Source organism: Haliotis cracherodii, unplaced genomic scaffold, assembly GCF_022045235.1.
Source record: "Haliotis cracherodii isolate W230 unplaced genomic scaffold, xgHalCrac1.p SCAF_4, whole genome shotgun sequence".
NCBI lineage: Eukaryota > Metazoa > Mollusca > Gastropoda > Lepetellida > Haliotidae > Haliotis > Haliotis cracherodii.
In genome coordinates this window covers 28,455,281-28,478,953 of record NW_027266297.1, presented here as the reverse complement: position 1 = coordinate 28,478,953, position 23,673 = coordinate 28,455,281, and the positions used below count along the sequence as shown (strand labels likewise).

General features: G+C 40.5%; 1 protein-coding gene across 1 annotated transcript; it reads left to right on the top strand.

The window, feature by feature from the left end:
- The first annotated feature begins 16,052 nt into the window (after positions 1-16,052).
- Positions 16,053-23,019, top strand: LOC139480564 (fucolectin-like). The gene is made up of 4 exons (XM_071263706.1): positions 16,053-16,140; positions 21,469-21,702; positions 22,067-22,303; positions 22,757-23,019. The coding sequence occupies exons 1-4, from the start codon at positions 16,071-16,073 to the stop codon at positions 23,017-23,019; spliced, it is 804 nt and encodes a 267-aa protein (XP_071119807.1). The 5' UTR covers positions 16,053-16,070.
- The last annotated feature ends 654 nt before the right edge of the window (positions 23,020-23,673 follow it).

The window sequence follows — 23,673 nt, the reverse complement described above, 5'->3', positions numbered from 1 at the left end:
ACTAAAATATTGTTTAAAGTCCCCCCTCCCTCACGCTACGCTTCACAGGGGCGGTCGGGTAGCCTAGTGGTTAAAGCGTTCGTTCGTCACGCCGAAGACCCGGGTTCGATTCCCGACATGGGTACAATGTGTGAAGCCCATTTCTGGTGTCCCCCCGCCGTGATATTGCTGGAATAATGCTAAAAGCGGCGTAAACCCATACTCACTCACTATGCTTCACAAACAATAGTTTGGACATGAGTATGGTTTTACGCGTTTTAGCATCACAAGGGCCATATCACGTTGATGGACACCACAAATCAGCTTCACCAAGGTGAGGAATCCACCATAGATGTTTAGGGCTACGAGACAACTCTTTACACACTGGTTATGAAAGATGTAGAGATGTGAGATGAGAGTCCTATTTAGAGTCCTATTTACATCATTCCAACTTCAAGAGAAACGTTATAACGAGGGCTTGTGGTCATGGTGTCTCGAGGCATAATAGGTCCCAATTTCAGCATGCTTACCAGGACATTAAGTGATTTGGATCAGATGTACGCATGAGGAGAATGAAAAGTTGAGTACATGGAAAACAAATAGTGTATGTTGTTAATGCAAGGCAAATTGTAAGGACTTACAATCTTTGTATTGTAGATACCTATAATATCTGGGAATTTTCTCACTGAGACCACGGATAGTCAAAGATCAAAGGATGGATAAATATGGAAAGTACGTCATCTTTCAGACTGGGTAAGTGAATGAGTGAGTGAATGAAATGTGTGTAACAGTATTCCAGTTGTATCACGGCTTGTCATCTAGATATGGGAGTAAAGCCTGCAGCGATGCAGGTCACCACTTTGGTAAAACCATGAGCACGGGTAATGTGCTGACAGACCTAGAAACATAGTCGGGGTGACCACAATCATAGGTTTCTGGCGTGCGCAAGGGGCGCAACTCTTCACAGCGACTTGCGCGCCTCAGGCCACCCATGCCCCGATCCTGCAGAAAGTATGGTGCAGAGTCAAAAGAACAAATAAGATAGAGAAGAAAAATATACATGATTAATTTCACATTTAAATGTTATTAAATTCACAATTACGTGTATAAATATTGGCCTGATATATGAGTTATGATCGTCCGCACTGGCAGTGGGGTAACCCTGTCAAATGTATATCGACTTATACTGTAAATGACCCACGTTCGTTAACCAGGTGAGCAAGATACCAAACAGCTGATGACGCGGTCGTTATGTGTTTCCAAGGTTAATGTGGAGATGGAAGTGGTAGTCAATAAATTGGTCACTCTATTTATATAGAATCTCTAAATGTGGTGTTTGAATCTGAAAGTAATGATGATCGTATACATCACAACGATATGCAAGTGGAAGTAGAGGTTTCAATCTGTCCTTCAACTAGGTACTCCAGTATGCTGTCCAGTTAAGTTTCGAGGCCTGATATAGACAATGCCAAGGACAAACAAACTAGCAAAATGTGTTTCCTTATTTCTCATCCCGTCTATCTCGAAAGACCCAATCTGGACACTTCCTAAAACTACATTGTACAAAGTAGAATCATCTAAAACGTCATCGTCTTGCTCAACGTTTTTGACATATTAATCAGCTTTTATTTTACACCCACCATCCTACTGTCTTGAGAAGAGCATACTTCTGTCCACCACTTGCCGCAGTTAAGATGCAAGGTTACTGAAACCTGTAGGACCAGGTTATCCGAAAATACGAACAAAAATTTTCGTCGACTCACCAACTCATCTGGAGAACATCCCTTTGACTAATGTATAGAGGCCATGTAAGGGCTTTATGATATTCGTCTCCGATGCAATAAGGAAAGGCATACTTTACCGTTGAACATTTATATTGTAGAGGTTTCTTAGCATATCCTTATATCTCTAGTCGTTTGGTGAAGGTCCATATCTTTACATCTTTCCTAAAAGTACTAATAAATGTATACAAACATTCGACATCTGTGAGAGCCATTCAGATGAGAAAACTTGTACTGCAAAAGCAAACTAACTGACAGTAATTTTAAACCAGTTGGATCGATGATTTGAGTGAGTATGGGTTTACGCCACTTTTAGCAATATTCCAGCAATATAACGGCGGGGGACACCAGAAATGGGCTTCACACATTGTACCCATATGGGGAATCGAACCCGGGTCCTCGGCGTGACGAGCGAACGCTTTAACCACTAGGTTACACGGCCGCTCCTCGATGATTTGAGGAGAAGAGAGGTGAAATATGGTTTAACAGAGCGTTTGTCGTTTTATCACTGTACATACTTCCGACGGTGCTCTGGGATCATTTGCGTTCTTGCGATTCGTGTTCAGTTATGTTACATATTACATTCTGAGGAACTTGCAAACAATTTCATTAATGTCCAAAGCCCGATGTCGGTCCTGTTGACATACATTATTTATTATTAGCGATTAACTGTCAATGTATGAAGTCACTATGATAGATTAAGGCTGACAATAATTTATTCAGATAATGGTCCTTAAAAGCAGTGACAATGTTAATGATGACATAAAGCCATTACATCTTTGTACATGTTCTACACTTAAACTAAAACTAAAATGCAAAACGGGTTTAATTAGTCATCAATTGGGGGATTTAGACAACCATTTCATCCCATAACGACTTTCAAAATCATCCAGTCGTCGTTGGCGAGAGCTTGACATCATCCGTCTTCCTCTTATTATGTCAAAATATGAGTGATTAAATTAAGAAATAGACCAGAAATATTTTCAAGTAGTTTACACCTGATATTAAATGCACCGTTAACAATCATCCTCTACAAATTGGAAGAGTTCAAGTTAAATCGTTAACGGGTTACACGTATTAAAGGAGCCCTCGCAATTTTGGATATGATAAATGAAATGTATTAAATGTACATACTATCAATTTTTTAATTCGGGAATGTAAATAAACTCAGGCACGACTAATCTCATGAATAATTAAATTATTATTTGCAAACTGGTCCCGACAACTGGAATAAAAGACACGTGGTTTTATCAATGGAAGTGGTTTAGTTTTGCAAAGAGATCCCCTTTAACAAAGCTCTCATCAAATCCAAAGCTGCATGAGCTACTTCATTTACCATAGTTGTGACTTGTTGCAATACGCATGTGACAATTTGTAGGATTTGAAAACCGAAGCCATAGTCCACTCAACATAAGTAAACAAAGGCAAGCTGAGAAACATGATCTTAGTTACCTTCTTGGTCAAGTCATTGCTGGACTGTGCTATCGTGTGTTCAATGCTGTCGAAGTGTGACGTGTTTCTGTATCACACAGTGAGATGTTCTCTTCTTGATACACCGCGCCCAGGACAAAATCCTGTCAGTAGAGGCAAGCGATGCTTTCAGCTTGTTCCAGGTATGTTTCTTTTTATCCTTGTAGAGTGAGTGAGTGATGCAGTCATTTGTGTTTATTTGTATAGACACAACAACTGTAACATAATTTCATACAATCTGTGTGCAAAATATATTAAGATTTAGAATGCGATCAGTGTTATTATCGGAAAGATTTTAGTAATCTCGTCCATGTGTTACCTAGATGATGACTTTATCAAGAAGAACTGTCAGTTCCGTTTTTAAAGATTTGCGATAGGTAGCCTAGGTGCCATTTCAGAAAAGAGAGAGGAATGTTAAGTAAGTAAACTACGGATATAACGAACTGAAAGGGAGCTCTCATTCTAGTTCGTTATAACCGTAGTTCGTAATACGCATGTTTACAGTATATATACAGGAAATTGTCGGGGAAAAAAGGTTCGTTATATCTGTCAGTTCGTTATAAGCGTGTTCGTTAAAAACGTAGTTTACTGTACTTTGTTTAACATAGTTTCACGGTGGTGTCACCTCGTTTACAGGGATTCCTGACCCAGGTTTTAAGCGTCATGAGTTTGCCTCCTGCGCCAACAAGGACGTACATGCAGCTGCCACAAGACGTACAACTGTCCATTATCAGGAAACGAAGTCCTTGAGTAAGTTTATGCATTGGATATAGTCTTCATTTCAAAATAAAATGTGGTTCATACAAGTGGATAGGTAAATATAATTTTTGGGGAAATGATTTATAATATTATTTACAGATTAAAATAAAAAATGCAGCAAAGAGCGTTTGGGTGATCCTGGCACAGTCAGGTTGGTTAGGCTCATTATCAGCTCAGGGCCCTTGTTCCCTCTACACGCAGCCCAGACAGCGAATGGGACTTCTCCCAGGAAGCGCTGCCTAGTCAAACCCAACCAGAACGTTTAGGAGAATGTGAAGACCCTCCAACACTGCAGCCTTCTGCATTACCTAGATTGTCAGAAGGGCTGTATTCCTGGTAGCAAACCCGGGTACTCCCCCGATGTCAGTCAACAGATTGGGAGGTACCAAACCTAAGGGACCGAGAACAATGGGGAGTCGGACAATTTGGTACTTGGGATGCAAGCGTGACATTTCGAAAGCCGAGGGCTGCATATTTGCCATGTTTTTCCTGAATCTTGCCAATCACATTAGTGTCGAAAGGGACAGAAAATATAATGATACAAATGATTTCATTGGATTTATAAAAAAGGACAAGATCAGGTTTCTTGGCCTGGATATGCCTGAGGCTGTAAATGGGCCTATTCCAAAGAATTTTGTATTTATCATTTTCCATGACGCCTTCTACATATTCCGGGTCGTACTATGGATGGACCTAAATATAGATATATATCTAATGCCTGCAATTTATTTCAGAGCAGTGTAAGTTTGGTGGAACATACTTTCAGGGTACATGCCACGTGTTTGTCTTTAAATCTGAAGATCTAAAAACTGCGACGGTAAGTAAACGTCAAAACCATAGAGCCAATAGTACTCGTATCTTTTAGATATAAACATATACATGACAGTGACGTGTTCAAAGAAAACTACACCCACGAATCACTTCAAAGTTACAATGACTAATTAAAGCGTGAGTGAGTGAGTTGGGTTTAACACCGCTTTTTAACAGTATTCCATTTATATTGCGGCGTGTCAACTTTATGTGGGAAGAAATCCAAATATAATCTCAGACGTTTACCACTTTGGGGAAACTCACGAAAACGGTGCAGTGCTGCCAAACCTAGAAACATTGTCAGGTCGAATTGGGATTGGAACGCACAATCACATGTTTTTGGCACGGAAGTTTACTCTGCAATTTGCGGAGCCTTAGCTTCCTGGCCCACCCGTATTCGCATTTAAGTCTAAAAATTTACCATAGCGACTATCCAGACTATCTCAAAGATCTTATATCCGTGTACTCTCCAGAGCGTGTTCTCCGATCCTCTGGTGGAACTCTACCGTGTTCTGACCGTGCCTTCTCCTTTTGCAGTCCACAGTTATGGAACTCTTTGCCTTTGAATCTGAGAAACTCTGCTTCTAAGGAAACGTTTAAGTCTCTCCTCAAAACCCACTTCTTCACTTCAGCTTTTCAATAGATCTCCTGATTGTTGGCATATGTACATAGACATTACATTTTAACTTTGTCACAGGCGTTTTACAAATCAATTATTATTATTATTATTATTATTATTATTTATTATAAACATACCGGTCGATGGCGTGCTATATCGTCGGATTATATGTTTTCGGACATCAACGTTCTCGGACGGCCATGTTTATCGCGATTACCCTCGCAATAACAAGGGGTGTTGTGTCACACAGACAATGTTAATACTCGAATGATGGCCTGTTTTTAAGATAAAATTGTCTTGTATAAGTGAGTGAGATGTTTAACCGTTGTTCATGTGATATAGTGAGAAAACTACGAATGTGTCTTACGCGTCCGAAAACCCACAACACGAGCTTATGTGAGGGGATAACGCTAGTCAAGCCCAATCTTAGCACAGCGACCTGCATTAACGATGTTAATGAAAGAACACGATATTCTAACTTATTGCCAAAGGACATGCGGAAATTTCGTTTGGTTGTCATTCTTGTGGAATGACGCGGTCGAACCACCGACCCTCCGCTCTTCGGGCAGCCATCCGTTAGACCACGGACGCGGTCATCACAGTACGTGAAATAACGTCCATTCGCCTGACTAGCTATAGATTAACGGGGTTTCAATGTGTAAATGTTGAATAAATCTTGCTTCCCGTGAAAATAACAAAAAAGAAATACGAAACATGCCAGATGAAGAGTAAACATCGCATAATGTAACATCAAAACGTCAAGGCCAGAGAATAACCATCCTCGAATATCACCCGATCCAAATGTCATAGGACATAAACGGGAAAACTATATTATATGAATGGATCACTGGAAATTGGTTATGACACCTGGTTGTTGGTTGGTTTGTTGTATAACGCCGCACTCAGCAATATTCCAGCTATATGACGGCGGTCTGTAAATAATCGAGTCTGGACCAGACAATCCAGTGATTAATATCATGAGCATCGATCCACGCAATTGGGATCGATGACATGCATTAACCAAGTCAGCGAGCCTGACCACCCGATCCCGTCAGTCGCCTTTTACGACAAGCATAGTCACCTTTTACGGCAAGCATGGGTTTATGACACCTGGAGTTCGCGAACTGGGCAATCGTGTCCTTTTTCTACCCGCCACTCACACAATTACTGAGCATTGATTTATTAATACATAAAATAGTCGTTAAATGTTATTGATGAAAGTCGCTAATACTTATCTCTATCTCTAAATGAAATTTCAGGAATCATGCATGGGTATTACAATGACGCTTTTGACTGATTCAACGGAGAAAAAGTCCAAGTTCCTTGCCAGGTTTCTGAAGGACAAATGTGAGTAACAAGTCTTCAATAAATATACCATGGTCAGCAGAGTGTCAGTTAGGAGATTTGAGTGTTACTGAGTATTACTTTCCGGAACCGACTGACATTGTGGAATAGAAAAGTTATAATTAATAAGAGCTCTCCTGACTCTGGAATGATATGACGTTACGCTGGAATGACCTTGACATTGGAATGTAATGGACAAAAAAGGAATCGTCCTGATAATTTGTCAAAAAGTGTGAGCTCAGGTTTGACGTCGCGTTTAAAATTATTGCACTTATAAAGCGATGTGGATGCACGTGTGTGTGTGGTGGTGGGGATGGGGGTGGTGGGGTTGTGGTGGGGGCTTGTACTAGTCCGGACTAATGCCTAGTCCACTGATACCATGCCGCAGTTTAACATGAATACCCCACTCAGACTCAGTATCCTGACTTCGATCCGAACAATCATTGTTTTACCCCCTTAATGCCGAGTGCCAGGCAGCGTAACAACAAGTAAAATATTTTTGCCACGAGGATTTGGTTTCAAATTTGTGATTATTCATGCTCAGTGAAATGTCCCAAAGGTTTCCGGAATCAAATCCAATTCATAGTGTTTGTCAACCAATCAAATTGCATCTGTTGTATAAATACCATGTTTTATTTGTACATGATAAATCTAAATGCATCCAGCCGTATGAAAATGTTCTATTTTTATTTATTGTCCAGCACGGAATCATATTTGGACTGCAGGTGTTTATGGGGGTGATGGGATTTGGATATGGAGGAAAGAGGACAATGTCAAAGAGATCATTGAGTACAAGAACTGGTCACCCGGACATCCTCCGGACATCGACAGTGCTTCGGAGTATGGTATAGCCTACAACATGGCTACTTTCTCGTGGGAGGCTATCAACGCCAGTCAGAAGTTTGAATACGTTTGTGAAACCAGGTATCGATGTCCTGTTTCAATATACATGTAGTTTTTTTGCGAAAACAGAGACGCTGCATGAGATTGCGCCCCTTAGCTGTGCAATGATTCACTGCATGTCGGTTCGAATCCCTGCTGCATCCCGACCATGTTCCTTAGTCTGTTGGTTTTTGGTGGGGCTGGACACGTCCCCCTTTTTACGAAACCCTGATATTTGAGAGGGATCAATCGACTCTGCTTTATGCAGAGATTTCTATTGAATCTGGAAATGGTTTTGTCGCTTTATAATTATTATTATTATTATTATTATTATTATTATTATCATTATAATAATAATTAGTAGTAGTAGTAGTAGTAGTAGTAGTATCATTGTCAGAGTCGTGCAGCTGCGATTTAATGTAATTATCAATTACAGGTGGACTAAACGCAAATTCACTGCTGAATCACAAAATGGAAATTATAGTTTAAAAGGTAAGCAAATTCATATTTATTATCCTAAATCATGTAGGGATCGGAAACATCAGGCTTGACTAATCTGATAATGTCTAACAGTGAAGGTGGCCAAAAACAGACATTTACCTAAATGTTTATAAACTGGTAGGGGGCACGGGTGTGCAGAAACCTCTGATTGTGGGTTCGAATCCCGGTTCGCCCCGATTATGTTTCTAGGTTTGACAGCACCATACCCGTGCTCGTGGGTTTCACCGAAGTGGTAAATGTCTGAGACTTGCCTCACTTCGGGCTTTCCTCCCACATTAAGCTGACACGCCGTGATATAACTGGAATACTGTTAAAAGCGGCATTAAACCCAATCACTCACTCACTCACTTAAACTGGTAACTGCGATGTGACACATAATGCTTAACAACTCTGAGGTCAGTATGCCGTCCCATATTTGTTAATGACTTAATTGAGATCACTTAATATGTTTAATAACGTTATGGATGCTCTGATTTTTGTAATCTTGTTATGGAATTGCGGATATAGCGCTTGAACTGCTACCTATAGTGAGATCGTAAAACATATGAGCATTGTGTACCACACTGTAGGTATGTAGGCACCTGTGAGGGTTCATGTCGACTATTACATGTATCTCTATAAGCGTGTGCACATGTGTAGATATAAGTGAACGTACGTAAACCTACAGCATTAACCTAATAGAAGAATTGAAATGTGCATGTAAGTAACAGTATTCGAATGAACCTTATAGGTGACTGTGAATATGGAGGAATGTCATTCAACGGATCTTGTTATTTGTACGTTCACTCGGGCACAACATGGGAATCTGCCAAGGTGAGTGAATCTCTCTCTCTCTCTCTCTCTCTCTCTCTCTCTCTCTCTCTCTCTCTCTCTCTCTCTCTCTTCCTACATCCCTCTCACACCTTCTCTCCTTCTCTCTCTCGCTCCCTCCCTTCTACCCTCCTCTCTATTTCGCCCCCCCCTCCCGCTCTCACTCTCTCTTCCCCTCTCTCTCGCTTTCCCCCTCTCTCTCCCTCCCACTCCCTCCTCTGTATCTCTCTCTTTCTCTCGTTCCCACCCCCTCCTCCCTTCTCTTCCCATCCCTTCTCTCTCCACCCTTCTGTCTATTCGCTGCCCCCTCTCACACACTTTCTTTCGCCTCTCTTACTCTCTCTCTTCGCCCTCTCTCTCCCTCGCATTCCCTCCCTCTCTCTCCCTCCCTCTCTCTCTTTCGCTCGCTCTCGCCCCCCTCCATCCACCTCTTCCCATCCCTTCTCTCCCTACCTCTCTCAGTCTTTATCTCTCTTTTATCTCGTTCTCGCCCCACTCCAACCCCTCTCTTCTCTCTCTCCCTCTCTTTTTCTCTCTCCCTTTCTCTCCCCTCCCTCGCATCCTCTCTCTCCTTCTCTCTCTAGCTCCCTTCCTCTCTCTCTCATCAAGCTGAAACGCTGGGATTCTGTTCAAAGCGGCGTTAAAACCAACGCACTCGCTCATCATCAGCACAGTTATTAATTGTAAATATGTTATTTCCAACAGAGTTACTGTGATGATAAGCAGATGAATCTCCTGGAGATAACGTCGGAGGGAGAAATGGGTTTCGTAGTCTTCTACATGAAATTCATATGGGGTAAGCCTTTCACATCTTTTAATCTTAAAATATTCATTAACTGAACGAAAAAAGCAGCATTTGCACTGTACGGTCAAATCTGTCACATTACAATGCTATTAAGATGTTAATAATGCTGTGTCACCGGGTCGTAAAACCAACCCCGTCACTGTCCAGCGACAGTAGCGCATCCTACTGACCACTATCCGACAATGTCCGGCATAGTCCGGTGTGTTTATGTTTCTAAAGCATTGTTAGAGAATTCGTTTCGATAAATCTCATATATATACACACAAAATCGCTGTGATATAATTCTGTTAAAGCGGCGTTAAACACAACTCACTCACTCACTCACTCACTCACTCACTCACTCACTCACTCACAAAAGCAGATTCAGTTATTGAAAATGTATTTGTAACTTTGATGTTCACGCTGTAGCGTGATCATCTAATACTAAGTATTATTTCTCATGTATTTATGGCCATGTTTGCCACCTCACTAATTGTACATATCTGGTTGTAAATGTTTAATGGTACCTAGCTAATATAGTAGTATAGGTAGCTAGCTAATATTGTCGTAAATGCGAGTATTTACCTTTCAGCGGAATATATAAAATGCCATTGGATAGGACTGAATGACCGGGAGAAGGCTACTCAGTGGGTGTGGGAAGGCAGCAACACACTGCCCAACTATACCTATTGGGAAAACAGACAGCCAGACGGAAACACTTTTCTCAATCCGGTACGGGAGGCTTGTGTCGCCATGTATATCAATGACCAGAAAACATGGCATGATTTCCCCTGCGATCAAAAGTGCGACTTTGTTTGTGAATTCGCTTTTTTAAGGTAGATGAGGGGCGGTCGGGTAGCCTAGCGGTTAAAGCGTTCGCTCGTCACGCTGAAGAACTGGGTTCGATTCCCGACATGGGTACAATGTGTGAAGCCCATTTCTGGTGTCCCCCGCCGTGATATTGCTGGAATAGTGCTAAAAGCGGCGTAAAACGATACTAACTCACTCACTAAGATAGATGAACTAACTTTGAATCATCTTTGTCTTTGATCGGACTTTAAATAAATGAATTGTTGTCGCCCACTTGGTAATGACATATATGCTTTGCTTCCATAAATCAATTTGATAACTGTGTACTTTGATTTAAAAAAAAATTGATTGTATTAACAGTGGCACACGAACCCGTGAAGTCAATACCGCAGGCTTACGAATGCAGTTTTGTGTGGATTTGATGGTTAAATATTTACGTGCACCAAGACAAATGGTTATACCGTCATTGAATAGGGATACCTGGGCTATCGTGAGCATGTTATTCGATACTTAACACGAACAGATTCTTTCATATTCAGGGCTTCGCTTGCCCTTCATAGGCCAATCAACATGTACAATAATATTTAGATGATTGTGAATATGCTTCAGTTGATCCAAAATCACTTAACACTCTTTACCAGGGGACATCGCGTGCTAGAGGAACATGTTCTAGGAAGATGTCAAAAAGCGTCATACAACTCTTGTTAAAAACGTTTTTGATGAAGGTTACAACGTTCAATGCTTCCGTTAAGCATTCAGATGAGTTGTTTTCAAAATTTGACGCATCAGTGACAGAAATAATGTATGTACCATAATGTAACCGGTTTTTTTTTAGGTAAACAATTGACTTGCCATTGCATGTGTTTGTGACGGGTGGGGAAGGATGCACTCACCTTTTCTCGAACACCTGTATCATTACCATTCGATAGTGATTCGTAAATACATGATACAGTCGGAATCGCACAATCGACTATAGCTATGAAAAGTGTTTTGCCCCTTGTTCTTATTTACATTATGTGGTAGCGACTCTACGCATGGTTCTCACGGTTAAACATTGACTTTCAAAAATATCTCGTTAGATATTGTTATCGTTACGATTTCGTTTCAACACTTTAGGTGTCCGAAGGTCAACCGAATATTATCAACAGTTAATATTTAAGAGCACTCGATTTCCCGTGTCTCATCGCTAAAATTGTTACGTTTAGATCATTTACCATTTTAACGAATGTCACTGAATGCACGCCTTTAATATCGTCCAAGCACAGCCGACATAGGACCACGAGTATGTATATTAGAAAATTCGACGACGCTATAAGAATATAATTATTTCATAAGCACTTACATGTTATTACACTGCCACTGTCGTCCTCAAAGATTAACGGCTCAAAAGGGCACGCTTGTGGCCCCGTCGTCTGAGGGCGAAACACAGATTCAACCTCATTCTATTTTAGGTTTGTAAGTGTCATTCCTGCGCTCGTGGATTCGAACCAAGTACGACCTGCATCACTTCAGGTTTTCTTCCCACATGAAGCTGCCATGCCATGAGATATCCGAAGTACTGTTCAACGCTGAGTTAAACCAAACTCACTCATTCACTCCACCCACATCTACAGCCCTCTTTGGCCAAAGGACATTTAACATAAATATTCGGTATTTAGCTGCGGCATGCAAGGAAAAGTTAACAATCAAACCTACAGATTGGTAATACTCTGAGGTGAGGTGAGGTGAAATGGGGTTTAACGTCGCGTCCAAGATTATTGCACTTACATAGCGTCGTGCATGTACGTGTGTGTGTGTGTGTGTGTGTGTGTGTGTGTGTGTGTGTGTGGCTGCTTGTATTAGTCCGGACTGATGTCGATTTATAGTGCTAGCTCACTGAGATACCATGCCGCAGTTTAACATGAATACCCCACTCAGACACTCCGAGCCGACCAGTCCTTGTTTTAGCCCCTTAATGCCGAGCGCCAGACAGGGTAACAAGTACGCTCTCCGGGCGGACGCTCTACCACTAGACCACGGAGGGACAATACCATGTTAGAGACAGTGTAGTGTTTAGGTCAGTGCTTCAAAACACGTCATTGTTTTCATAAACTGTGGGTGAGCTGGGTTTAACGCCGCTTTTAACAGTATTCCAGTTATATCGCGGCGTGTCAGCTTAATGTGGGAGGAAAGCCCCAAGTGATGCATGTCTCAGACGTTTATCACTTCGGTGAAACCAACGAGCACGGGCATGGTGCTGACAAACCTAGAAACATAATTGGGGCGAACCAGGATTCGAACCCACAATCATAGGTTTCTGGCGTGCCCAAGGGACGCAACTCTGCACAGCGAATCGCGGCGCCTTTCATAAACAGAGGAACCAAAAATGTTAATTATGGTCACAGCAATTTGCTAAGGACACCCAGTTTGTATACGGATAATTTGTTGTTGCTAAACCCGACGACAAATTATGTTTTTTTTCTTCTTATATCTGGAACACATTATATAAAAACAAATTCACAATGAGGATAAAAATAAGTACAAAAACGCAACCATCCAAAACACACTCATGAACACACGCCAGCAATTTCAAAAGCACGCACATGTTAATATATGTACACATAATGCAAACAGGTCGCACCTTGGGGCACACACAACGCACGAGCACCAAGTAATTGATAATCACAAATGCATATACATGTAACAGGTACACGTCAATGCAGATCGCCATTTGTAGTCTCGCGGATGCACATTGGCATCCATTTTGGAACTGATAGTGTGTCATTCATGTAACAAACACAGCTATTTTGACCTGTACGCCAAATGGAATCTGTTTCAGTGGATAATCTATACTTGTTTTTTTTATTCTCTTGCATTGAAAATCTATATTGTAGAATATGTTTCGAGTTCATGAGTGTCAGTGCACCATTTAATACCACTTTTCAAATCGACGTTCCACCAGTTATAAACATTAAAGGTAAACATTCTTACAAGCAAACTATTTGATAATGCTGAATGAATATGTGTGTTTTATACGTGAGATAAATTAGATATCTCATCTGAGTTAATGTGTTCAATGACAATAGTGTGCTTTATTGTGCTACATAAATGTTTCGCAATGTATCTTTGACCTGTACTTCAACCATATATACCATGATGAAATAAAGTATTTCAGACCTGGTTCACTATATTTTGTGTTAATGCATGGTATATACTTATAAACAGAGTATACATAACTGAAAATAAAGTTTCAAGGATGTACTGTCATACATTTTGTCAACTCTAAAGACCGTATAGGTACATTTAACAGCCAATTTTTGGAAATACCAGTCTTTCAGCGATGTCAGTGTGATGCTATCCTCTGGATGATCACTCAATGTACACTCTGAACTGTACAGTCTTCAGTGACTGATAACATGAGCAACCATCCCCACCGTCGCAGGAGGCTGCAACTGAGACAGCCAAGTGGCGGAGTCTGACTACCTATTTTCGTTTTCATATACGACAAGCATTGGACACTCGGGACTTGTTCCGCACCTGGTTCGGCATAAAGGTTGGTTGGTTGGTTTGTTGTTTAACGCCGCACTCAGCAATATTCCAGCTATATGACGGCGGTCTGTTAATAATCGAGTCTGGGCCAGACAACCCAGTGATTAATATCATGAGCATCGATCCACGCAATTGGGATCGATGACATGCATCAACCAAGTCAGTGAGCCTGACCATCTGATCGCATTAGCCGCCTTTAACGACAAGCATAGTCACCTTTTACGTCAATCATAGGTTGCTGAAGACCTATTCTACCCCGAATCTTCACGGGTCGCGGCATAAAGGTAATGAGTGGGTAAATTGGATTTAACGCTGCTTTGATCAATATTAATATTAATCACGCGTGTCAGCTAAACGTTGGAGGATACCCCCACAGTGATGCATTCCTAATATATTGTCCACTCACCAGCACGGGTATGGTTCTGATGATCCGAATCACGGATTCGAACCTGTACAAGTATTATCGGTTTGGGCATCATTGAATCAGAGCCCTTTTTGTCTACACACCACACCATAACAAAGTTTTCTAGACCTTGTTGTTTCTGAGAAACAGTACTATGGACAACGTAGCATATCATGGCATGACGTGGGGTTTGGTGAACAGCAATTTTGACCCGTGAAAAAAGGGATCAAGTTGGTGGTTATAGACCTTTGCAATGACATCCTGGACAAGGCACACCAGTGAAGAAAGCATGGGCCACGATCATTTGAGAACGATATCACATAATCAACCAAGTCATAGAGACTGGGGGCGGTCGGGTAGCCTAGTGGTTAAAGCGTTAGCTCGTCACGCCGAAGATCCGGGTTCGATTCCCGACATGGGTACAATGTGTGAAGCCCATTGCTGGTGTTCCCCGCCGTGATAATGCTGGAATATTGCTAAAAGCGGCGTAAAATCGAACTCACTTACCCTCACATAGAGACTGAACACCAAATTAGTATGCCTTATCGGCAGGCATTACAAGTGGCACGTTTGTGATGTCATACAGTGCTGACGAAAAATAGACCGTGATGAGGACTAATGTTCATAATCTGGGATTCGAACACATGGATTCTGTTACTCAGGGACTCAACTCTACACACCCAATTGCAGTACCCCAGATGACCTCAATCTATGTTTATGATTGATTTGAAGCACCATATGATGACAATAGCCATGCCAATCCTTGCTTGGTTTACACGACCCAGAAACATGCGCATTGACCACATTGAAATCACCACCAACCAGACTTTGTCGGATGAACGCCTGCATGTTTATGAGGTGAGGTTAAGTGAGGTGAGGTGAAATGGGGTTGTGTGTGTGTGTGTGTGTGTGTGTGTGTGCGTCCGTGTGTGTTTGTTTGACTAATGCCCATTGCATAGTGCTAGCCCACTGAGATGCCATGCTGCAGTTAAAGATGAATACCCCCCCCCAAAGACACTGCTTACTGACTCCGAGCCGACTAGTCCTTGTTTTAGCCCTTCATTGCCGAGTGCCAGGCAGGGTAACAACAAGAACAAAATTGGTATGACGCGGCCGGGGATCGAACCACCGACATTCCGCTCTCCGGGCAGACGTTCTAACCACTAGACCACTGTGGTTGTCGTTTAGTAAGAGATTATTTTGTCTAAATGACAGGGAAAATGTGAATATGAAGAACTCCAATATTGACATTATGTAATGACATTTCCCATTACATATAATAGTTGCTGTATGTGATATGGTAGTTCTGTGGAATGCTGTTCTGTGGGGATGTAAGCTAATAAAAGCTTGAGACAACCCTTGCTGTCTTCTATCGAACTCCCAATCGGAGGAGTTCCCGTGAGAGTTACTGTGTTGTTTTGAAAATCGAAGGGTGAACCGCGTACCCATAACAACGTGCGATAAACCCCAGTGAACCAGGCCACACAATTTTAAAGCCATCATTAATTAATTTAAGAGATGTCGTCGATGCGTTCAATAATATCAACGTCCCACCTTCAGCTCCAGGTGGACAATATGGTGTGAGGAAAGATGGGCGTCGTTGTTCTTAAATTGACCCGCATGTGCTTGCTTATTCTTCATCATTTCGCATCAGTTAGTGGTAAGTAGTCTCAACTTATGAGAAACTCCCAGTATTGTTGACAATCTCTTTGATGTCGAATACTCATTAGTGACAAAAATGATGTCCAGTGCAAATCCTTATATTCTTTTATAATTATGTTAATATTAATAATGATCGATACAGACAAGAGACTTTTAAATAGAAATTTCACCATTCGGAACCAAGTATTACGTTCACATTCTGGTATATACACCTGCTTTAACGAACACCTGGCGTCATCGCTCATTTGCGGTCATCTTTTCATGTTAATGTCGCCGCCATTTTACCTTTCATACACAATGGATCCTGTTTCATCGGATAATCGAGAATAATTGAGAATTATAATTCTCTGGCGTTGACGTTTTATTTTCATTTATTTTACATATATGGCATATGTCAATGGCAAGATGTATCAACATGAAAGAAAATGTATTCTTCCAACTTGTTTCTTACAACTTTCATGTTGATATGCACTATAAATATGCCTTAACTTACTCAACTGTATATTAACTTAATATTGGTTTAACTGGTTTAATCACTAGTTGATAGTGATTCATAAACACATGTTCATGACTAATCGTACAATAGGTTCTGCAGATGTTTCTTATGAGTATGGAAAGTGGTTTGTGGCTCTTGTTTAAATTACTGATTATCTAGATAAACAGATATAGAGAACATGTACAAGTATAAGTCTTTCATACCATTTTTTACTATTGTTGTCATTTTTGCGGGCAATTGCACAAACGAACATTCCCTATTGTTAGAAAACACGATTTGGAACTCTGAGTAGTATTGGCAACACGGTTCGTAGCACCAGTCGTGCGAAACCTTATGATGAAACAAGTTTCAAATCTCTAAAAGAAAGAAGATACCGTTTCAAACTGAAGACCTTTTATAAAACCAATACCGGTATCGGACCTTAATATCTCAGAGAACGTATTCACCAGCTCAAGTATCAGATAATAACAATTATAATCTTAGTTATGGATCTAAGTTGCAATCAACTGTACATGTAGGACCCAAAGCTTCGCAAAATCGACTCTTCCTTGTGCGATTAAACAGTGGAAAGCTTATCCCGAGGACTTAAATCAACGCTTGTTCATTAAGTGAATGTAGCACTTTAATCGAAGGCCCTGTCCCTACAAATAAGTATATAGACTTAAACATTTGTTCTACATGCAAATCATGCATTGTTTCCCCGGACTCGGCTGCAGCAAATTAGATGCTCATATAATTTATTTTTTTTAGTTTTACGGACAGATCACATGCAGAAATTGTGACAATATTAAAAGAAATTATACCTTTACACCCATGGATGTAACCTAAAGCCAGTTTTGTAAGGCAACTCTTTATTTAGTATCTCAATCAACATGGAAAATGTTAATAAGTCCACGATGTTGTTGTCAAAAGTAAAATATTCGAATAGAATTAATAATAATATCAATAACGTTTGTGATAAACATTGGAATTGAGATACTGTATTCCTGTATCTTGGACACAATTAGCTCTAGCTTACGGTTACAGATATATTTTATGTTCAATTGTCATGCTGTACTTGCCTGCTTACCAATCAAATGGTGTCTATGAATAATTATTCAGTCGTCACTGAACTATAATACATGATGTGTACCTTGTTATTCTTTCTGATCGACAAACAAGTAATATCAGTCAATTATGGGTGGTTACTGATCCAATAATATGCAACCAGCATCAATTATTATTACACAAAGAAAATGCAATTACTACGCAATTATTCATAAAATCAATAAGTGTGCCAGGGGCGTTCAATAAGTTTTGCAACTTGGGCATTTGTGTTGTGTAGACACAAAAATATAAGTTAGATGAGATGTGATGGCTTCATTCACCTGAGGATGGTCGCAATTATGGGTTCTCTCAAACATGAACAACTCGCTGTAATAAAGTTCCTTACCAAGGAGGGATGCAAAGCAAACGAAATCCGTGATCGCATGTGTAAAGTGATAGGTCAGGATGCTCCTGACTATTCCACAGTTTGCCTTTGGTCTCTTCAGTTTAAAAGGGTTAGGGACTCCATAGACGATGACCCAAGGTCAGGCAGGCCTTCAGATGCCACCCAACCGGAAACCATTGCTGCTACAGAAAGAAGAGAGTGAGTTGGATTTAACGCCGCTTTTAACAGTATTCCAGTTATATCGCGGCGTGTTAGCTTAATACGGGAGGAAAGCCCAAAGTGATGCAGGTCTCAGACGTTTACCACTTCGGTGAAACCCACGAGCACGGGTATGGTGCTGACAAACCTAGAAACATAACTGGGGGGAACCGGAAATCGAACCCACAATCATAGGTTTCTGGCGTGCCCAAGGGACGCAACTCTGCACAGCGAATCGCGGCACCTTAGACGACTGGGCCCCCGTGCCACCTACAGAAAGAAGAATTTTGTCTGACCGACGAGTGAAAGTATCTGAACTTTCTTGTGAATTCCAAATATCTGTTGGAACTGTTGGAACCATTATTCATGAGCATCTTGTCCAAGGTATCTGCAAGATGAATACCTAGAAACCTCAGAGCTCAAGATCGCCATCAGAGAACTGGAAGTTGTCGAGACCTCCTGAATCTCTATACTGCGGATGAAGCCGGATTTCTTTCTTGTCTAGTGACAGGTGATGAAACATGGATCCACCGCTGGGACCCAGAAACTAAATTGGAATCCATTCAATGGAAGCACCAAAATTCTCCGCCTCCGAGACAGTTTCGCACTCAACCATTGGCTGGCAAGGTAAAGGCCACCATATTTTGTGATGCAAGACATATTACCGATTGATTACATGCCACCAAAAACTGCAATCAATGGACAGTATTATGCTAATGTAATGAAAAAATTGCGAAAATCTATTCGCCAGAAATGTCGTGGGATGTTAACACGTGGTATTCTATTATTGCATGACAACGTTACGGTTCACAAGTCGAGAAATGCACAAGCCGCCATATGTGAATGTGGATTCGAACAGTTAAATCAAACATCCTACAGCCCAGACTTAGCCCCCGGTGACTATGTCCTGTTACGGCAAATGAAATCTGCCCTACGTGGAAGACGCTTCCAGGATGACGAGGACATAAAGGCTGCCACAGAGGCGTGGTTAGAGGCCAATCTGTCTATAAAAGAGGTATCAAGACAAATGGAATAAATGTATTGTGGTGAATGGAGATTATATTGAAAAATAAAAGTGAAAAAGATATTCTGTGACTTGGTCTTATAATGAAGTTGTAAAACTTATTGAACGCCCCTCGTATCAATACATCAATTGATGCGAATGCCCAAGTGTACCTTTACCCATTTGTTCACGCATTGCTGGGGGACAGGGCGGCAACACCTTGTTGATATCTTTAACTACCCGGGACAGAGACAGCCAATGCGAAGGATTGTATTTTAAACGATGAACTTTCCATAAACATCAGCACTTCAAAGTGGCTTTTTGTACAAATAAATACTTTTGGGGTATGGGATATTTAAAAAACCAAGGATCTATTTCCAAAAAATATTGAAACGATCATTTGTCCCAAGGTTTTGCCACAAATATCGATCGCGGAACATGCTCATGTCCTGTTCTGGTAAATAACGCAACATATTAAATGGTAAATAGTAATACATGTTTTAACCATTCTCTTAAACGCTGTCAAAGTGCATATTTGAGTCTGTACCAGTGTAGGGGAGCCGAACTTTGGCAAGTTTTCATGTATGTTCCGCCTCATGATGACATCATATTTTAGACCTCAGCATAAATGCAGACACTATTTGGATGTCAATCTGTTAAGTTGCAACTTTTGTTGACATTAGTAACTGTTGGCTACACCGCGGTGCTATTTTGTATTTCCAGTTATGGTAGTGAGTAAACTGTAACTGTGTCGGAGTTGTTCGTCCTAATTCAAAGCGCATATTATCCGACCAGGTGACATATTTAAAAAAATATTATTTTATTACTTTTTGGAGTACACAAACAATAAGTTTACCCAATACAGTTCACATTCAATCTTAAATACATACAGGTTACAAAGTATAACAATTTATTCTATAGATAATAACAAACAAAACTATTCCCGTGTCAGGGTGGCAAGACATATTTGTTGGATTGTGTAAGTTCGTGGATTTAAACGAATAGATGGCGACAGAGGGACCAAAATTTCATGAACTGTGTGTATTTACATTGTGAATGTGATATACATTATATTTCTGTCGATCTAATATGAATCGGTTATTTTTTGTTTAATGTGTTGGAAATTTGGTTTGAAGTCGAAAATGTTTGATTTGAATATTTTTCGATTCGTTTTTGTTGATATCCTATTAAAATTGTCAATTTTGAAAATTCTATTTTTATTCCAGTTTTGTCTTTGATCCATAATTTGTCATATTAATGAGACACGGATGTCTAAAACGTAGCTGTGCTTCATATAACATTCAATAAGAATTATTCATTCTGAAATTAAAATAATGTATTTTTCAATACATATTCAGAAAGACATATCCTCGACTTTAATGTCGTGATTCACAATTTGCGCGTGCAATTTCATGTACGGGGTTCATGTAATAGTATGGGGTGGAATCACAGCTCATGTGAGAACAAACTCATCATGAAAACTTGCTAAATTTGAATGACGTAATGTACGACATCGTTCGAGATCACGTTCAACTCTTTGTGCACATGCAGGGACGTAACGTCACTTTTTCAGTAGGATAATGTCAGCCCACGTTAACATCTTTCCAAGGCAAACGTGTCCACTAAGTCTAGTTTCCACCCTTGCCATTTCAAGCGTACTTTTCTTTGCACATTTCGATAGTCCAATCAGAAAACGTCTTACAAAATAAACATCCGTCTTCCGAAAATGTGGTCGCTGCTTTCGCCAAAGCCATCGTCTGTTAAATTTGCGCTGAAAGTATTACAAATAGTAAGCTAACACAAATACTTTCGGAGAGTTTTAAAGTTTGCAATCAACTCGCCATAGTACTTTGATATATTTGAGGAAATACTTCATTGTTTTTTAATTCAAACAACAGAATGCTTATCGCAGTGACTGAGATATAGTGCTATTTTGAAACAACCCCCGCTGAGCTTTTTTTAATAGAAGTTTCTAGGGCGTGTCTCTCTGTCTCCTGTTACTAGGTATTGGTTTTGTGAATGAACGTGTTGTGAAAAAATATTGTTCCGATGAATGACTTATGTTGTTACTTTCAATAACATAACATGTATATCACTTCAAATGAAGCACATATACGTTTTCCGTTGGTACATTAACTAACAGGATTAATGCCTGCCTATTTGTTGAGGACAACAATGTTATTTTTACTTCTTTCAGGATATTGCCTTGACAATGTTGCCAGAGGAAAACCTGCTGTACAAAGTTCTATAGGGTATAGTGCAAGTCCAGGTCGAGCAGTAGACGGAAACGGAGATCTTCACTGGGGAGGTTCATCGTGTACGTACAGCCCCGGAACAAGTAGTCATCCACTGCCGTGGTGGCGGGTGGATCTGCAGAAGGTCGTTAACGTTGAGGCGGTCACCATCGTTAACAGGGGATCCAGCGAATGGGGTAGGCATGCATTGATAGAGTGGATACATTGGCTGGATCACACATCAGCTGTGGTGACAGAGAGTGTGAGAGTGGTTTCATGCTTTGAACTGCGAGGGGAGAGGAGAATCAAAGGTTATTCATGTCATATATGTTTGCCGCAGGTATGGTGCTCTCTTGATCATAGTTAATGTGGGATTCGAACCCCTGATTCTCGATGACTGGTTCTTATGCGCATTTTATTCACTGGTTTGTGTGGGCTCATCAACAGAAAGACCAGTGTCGCGATTCCCATGCAATATGAACGTTTAAGTAACAATTAATGTCGACATGATAATACGTGTAACTAAATGATTTTTACACATATACATTTCCTTGTTTCCAGCCTGGCGTCTACACAACTTTGACGTTGAAGTATTCTCAGTTGATCCAGTTGTAAACCCTGGAGCAAATGGTCAGATGTGTTTTTCCTTCTTTGGGGAATTTGGGAGTGCAGTTACAGAAACTCTTAGATGCATGTATCCCGTTGAGGGGCGCTATGTCCGGATAAAGAAGAGGCAACAGCTGAATAGTGGGGACAGGCTAACTCTGTGTGAAGTTGCAGTCCACCCAAAGATATATGGTCAGTCAAACAATATTCTAAATGTTTAATAGTTGAACCTTGTTCAGACCTTGACGGTGCCAAATGTAATTGTCATCTCACAGTATTGATCAGGCCAACCCACCAACGGGAGTTCAACTGAAGTTGCAAAATGTTCTTATTTAATTAATTTAGTATTGGTATGTTGGCGAACAGTGTCATTAACGAGTAATTTATACTTTATCGCTTCTAAAATCAAATGTCACTGATAAGGATGCATTTTGGACTGCAACTATTAGAAACATGATGTATCTGACCATTTCATAGTCTTAAGGAAAAAACAAACTGTAATTTTGTAATACTGTAATAATGCGTGATCTATATATAACTACTTCTTGAGCATGAAAAAAATATATTAGATCAATAACGTAACTGAAAAATAAGTATAATTATAATCACATATGAAAGTATTCACTGTTTCTTTGATACTTTCAGAAAATAACTGCAATTTCAGTCAGAGGTCCCCGTCCACCTTTGTGCCCTTCACAGAGATGTATGACACGACCAGAGCCAGGCATGAAATCATCGGCAGCTTGAAGACCTGCATGATTGAATGTAAACGGATGTGGGCATGTGATGGCTTTAACTTTGATATCCTGGACAGCAACAATAGTAATGGAACATGTGAGTTTGTGTCTGTGTCACTGGCAAAACTGTACAACAAACCGGGATGGACATTTTACAAGGCCATGTGTTAAGAAACTCCAGCAAACATGTATAGAAAAATAGTATGTCGGCAGGGTTGCTCAACCCTAGCTTGACATGTGTCAATGACAAAGTTGCTTTTATCGGTTATGTTGAGGTTTATGAAAACAGAATACATCCCTTCTGAAGCGTTCCTGCAAATTTGAAAGTTAGGAAATTTTAATAAGGAACTTGAAGGCAAAAAGTGATCTTCTCGAAAACTAATATTGCTTTAACAAATACCCTGAGACATGTTTTACTTTTACATGCTACGTATGAAGGCATACACAATGATACAGCCCACATATACAGCGACAAAGTTAAAGTGGTCACAAGTGCACAAACGTACCGTCACCAACACAGTAGTATGCACACAAATCAATTCACAGAACTGACTCATTCAGACACGTTTATAACGAATGACAAACCGATGAAGAGGACACAAATGCACAGACGTACCTGAACAAACACAGTTGTATGCACACACGCAATTTACAATAAATAAGCATCAATGTATACATTGCCTTCTTCTTTGGAAAGGGGGTAACTGATTTTTGTTAAACTTGGCTCATCACCACGTTTCTGCTCTCAACGTGATAACGTATGTATGTCTGTATCAAGCTTGCTTTCTTTAGTAATAATAATTTTTACATGGGAATTTTTCGATA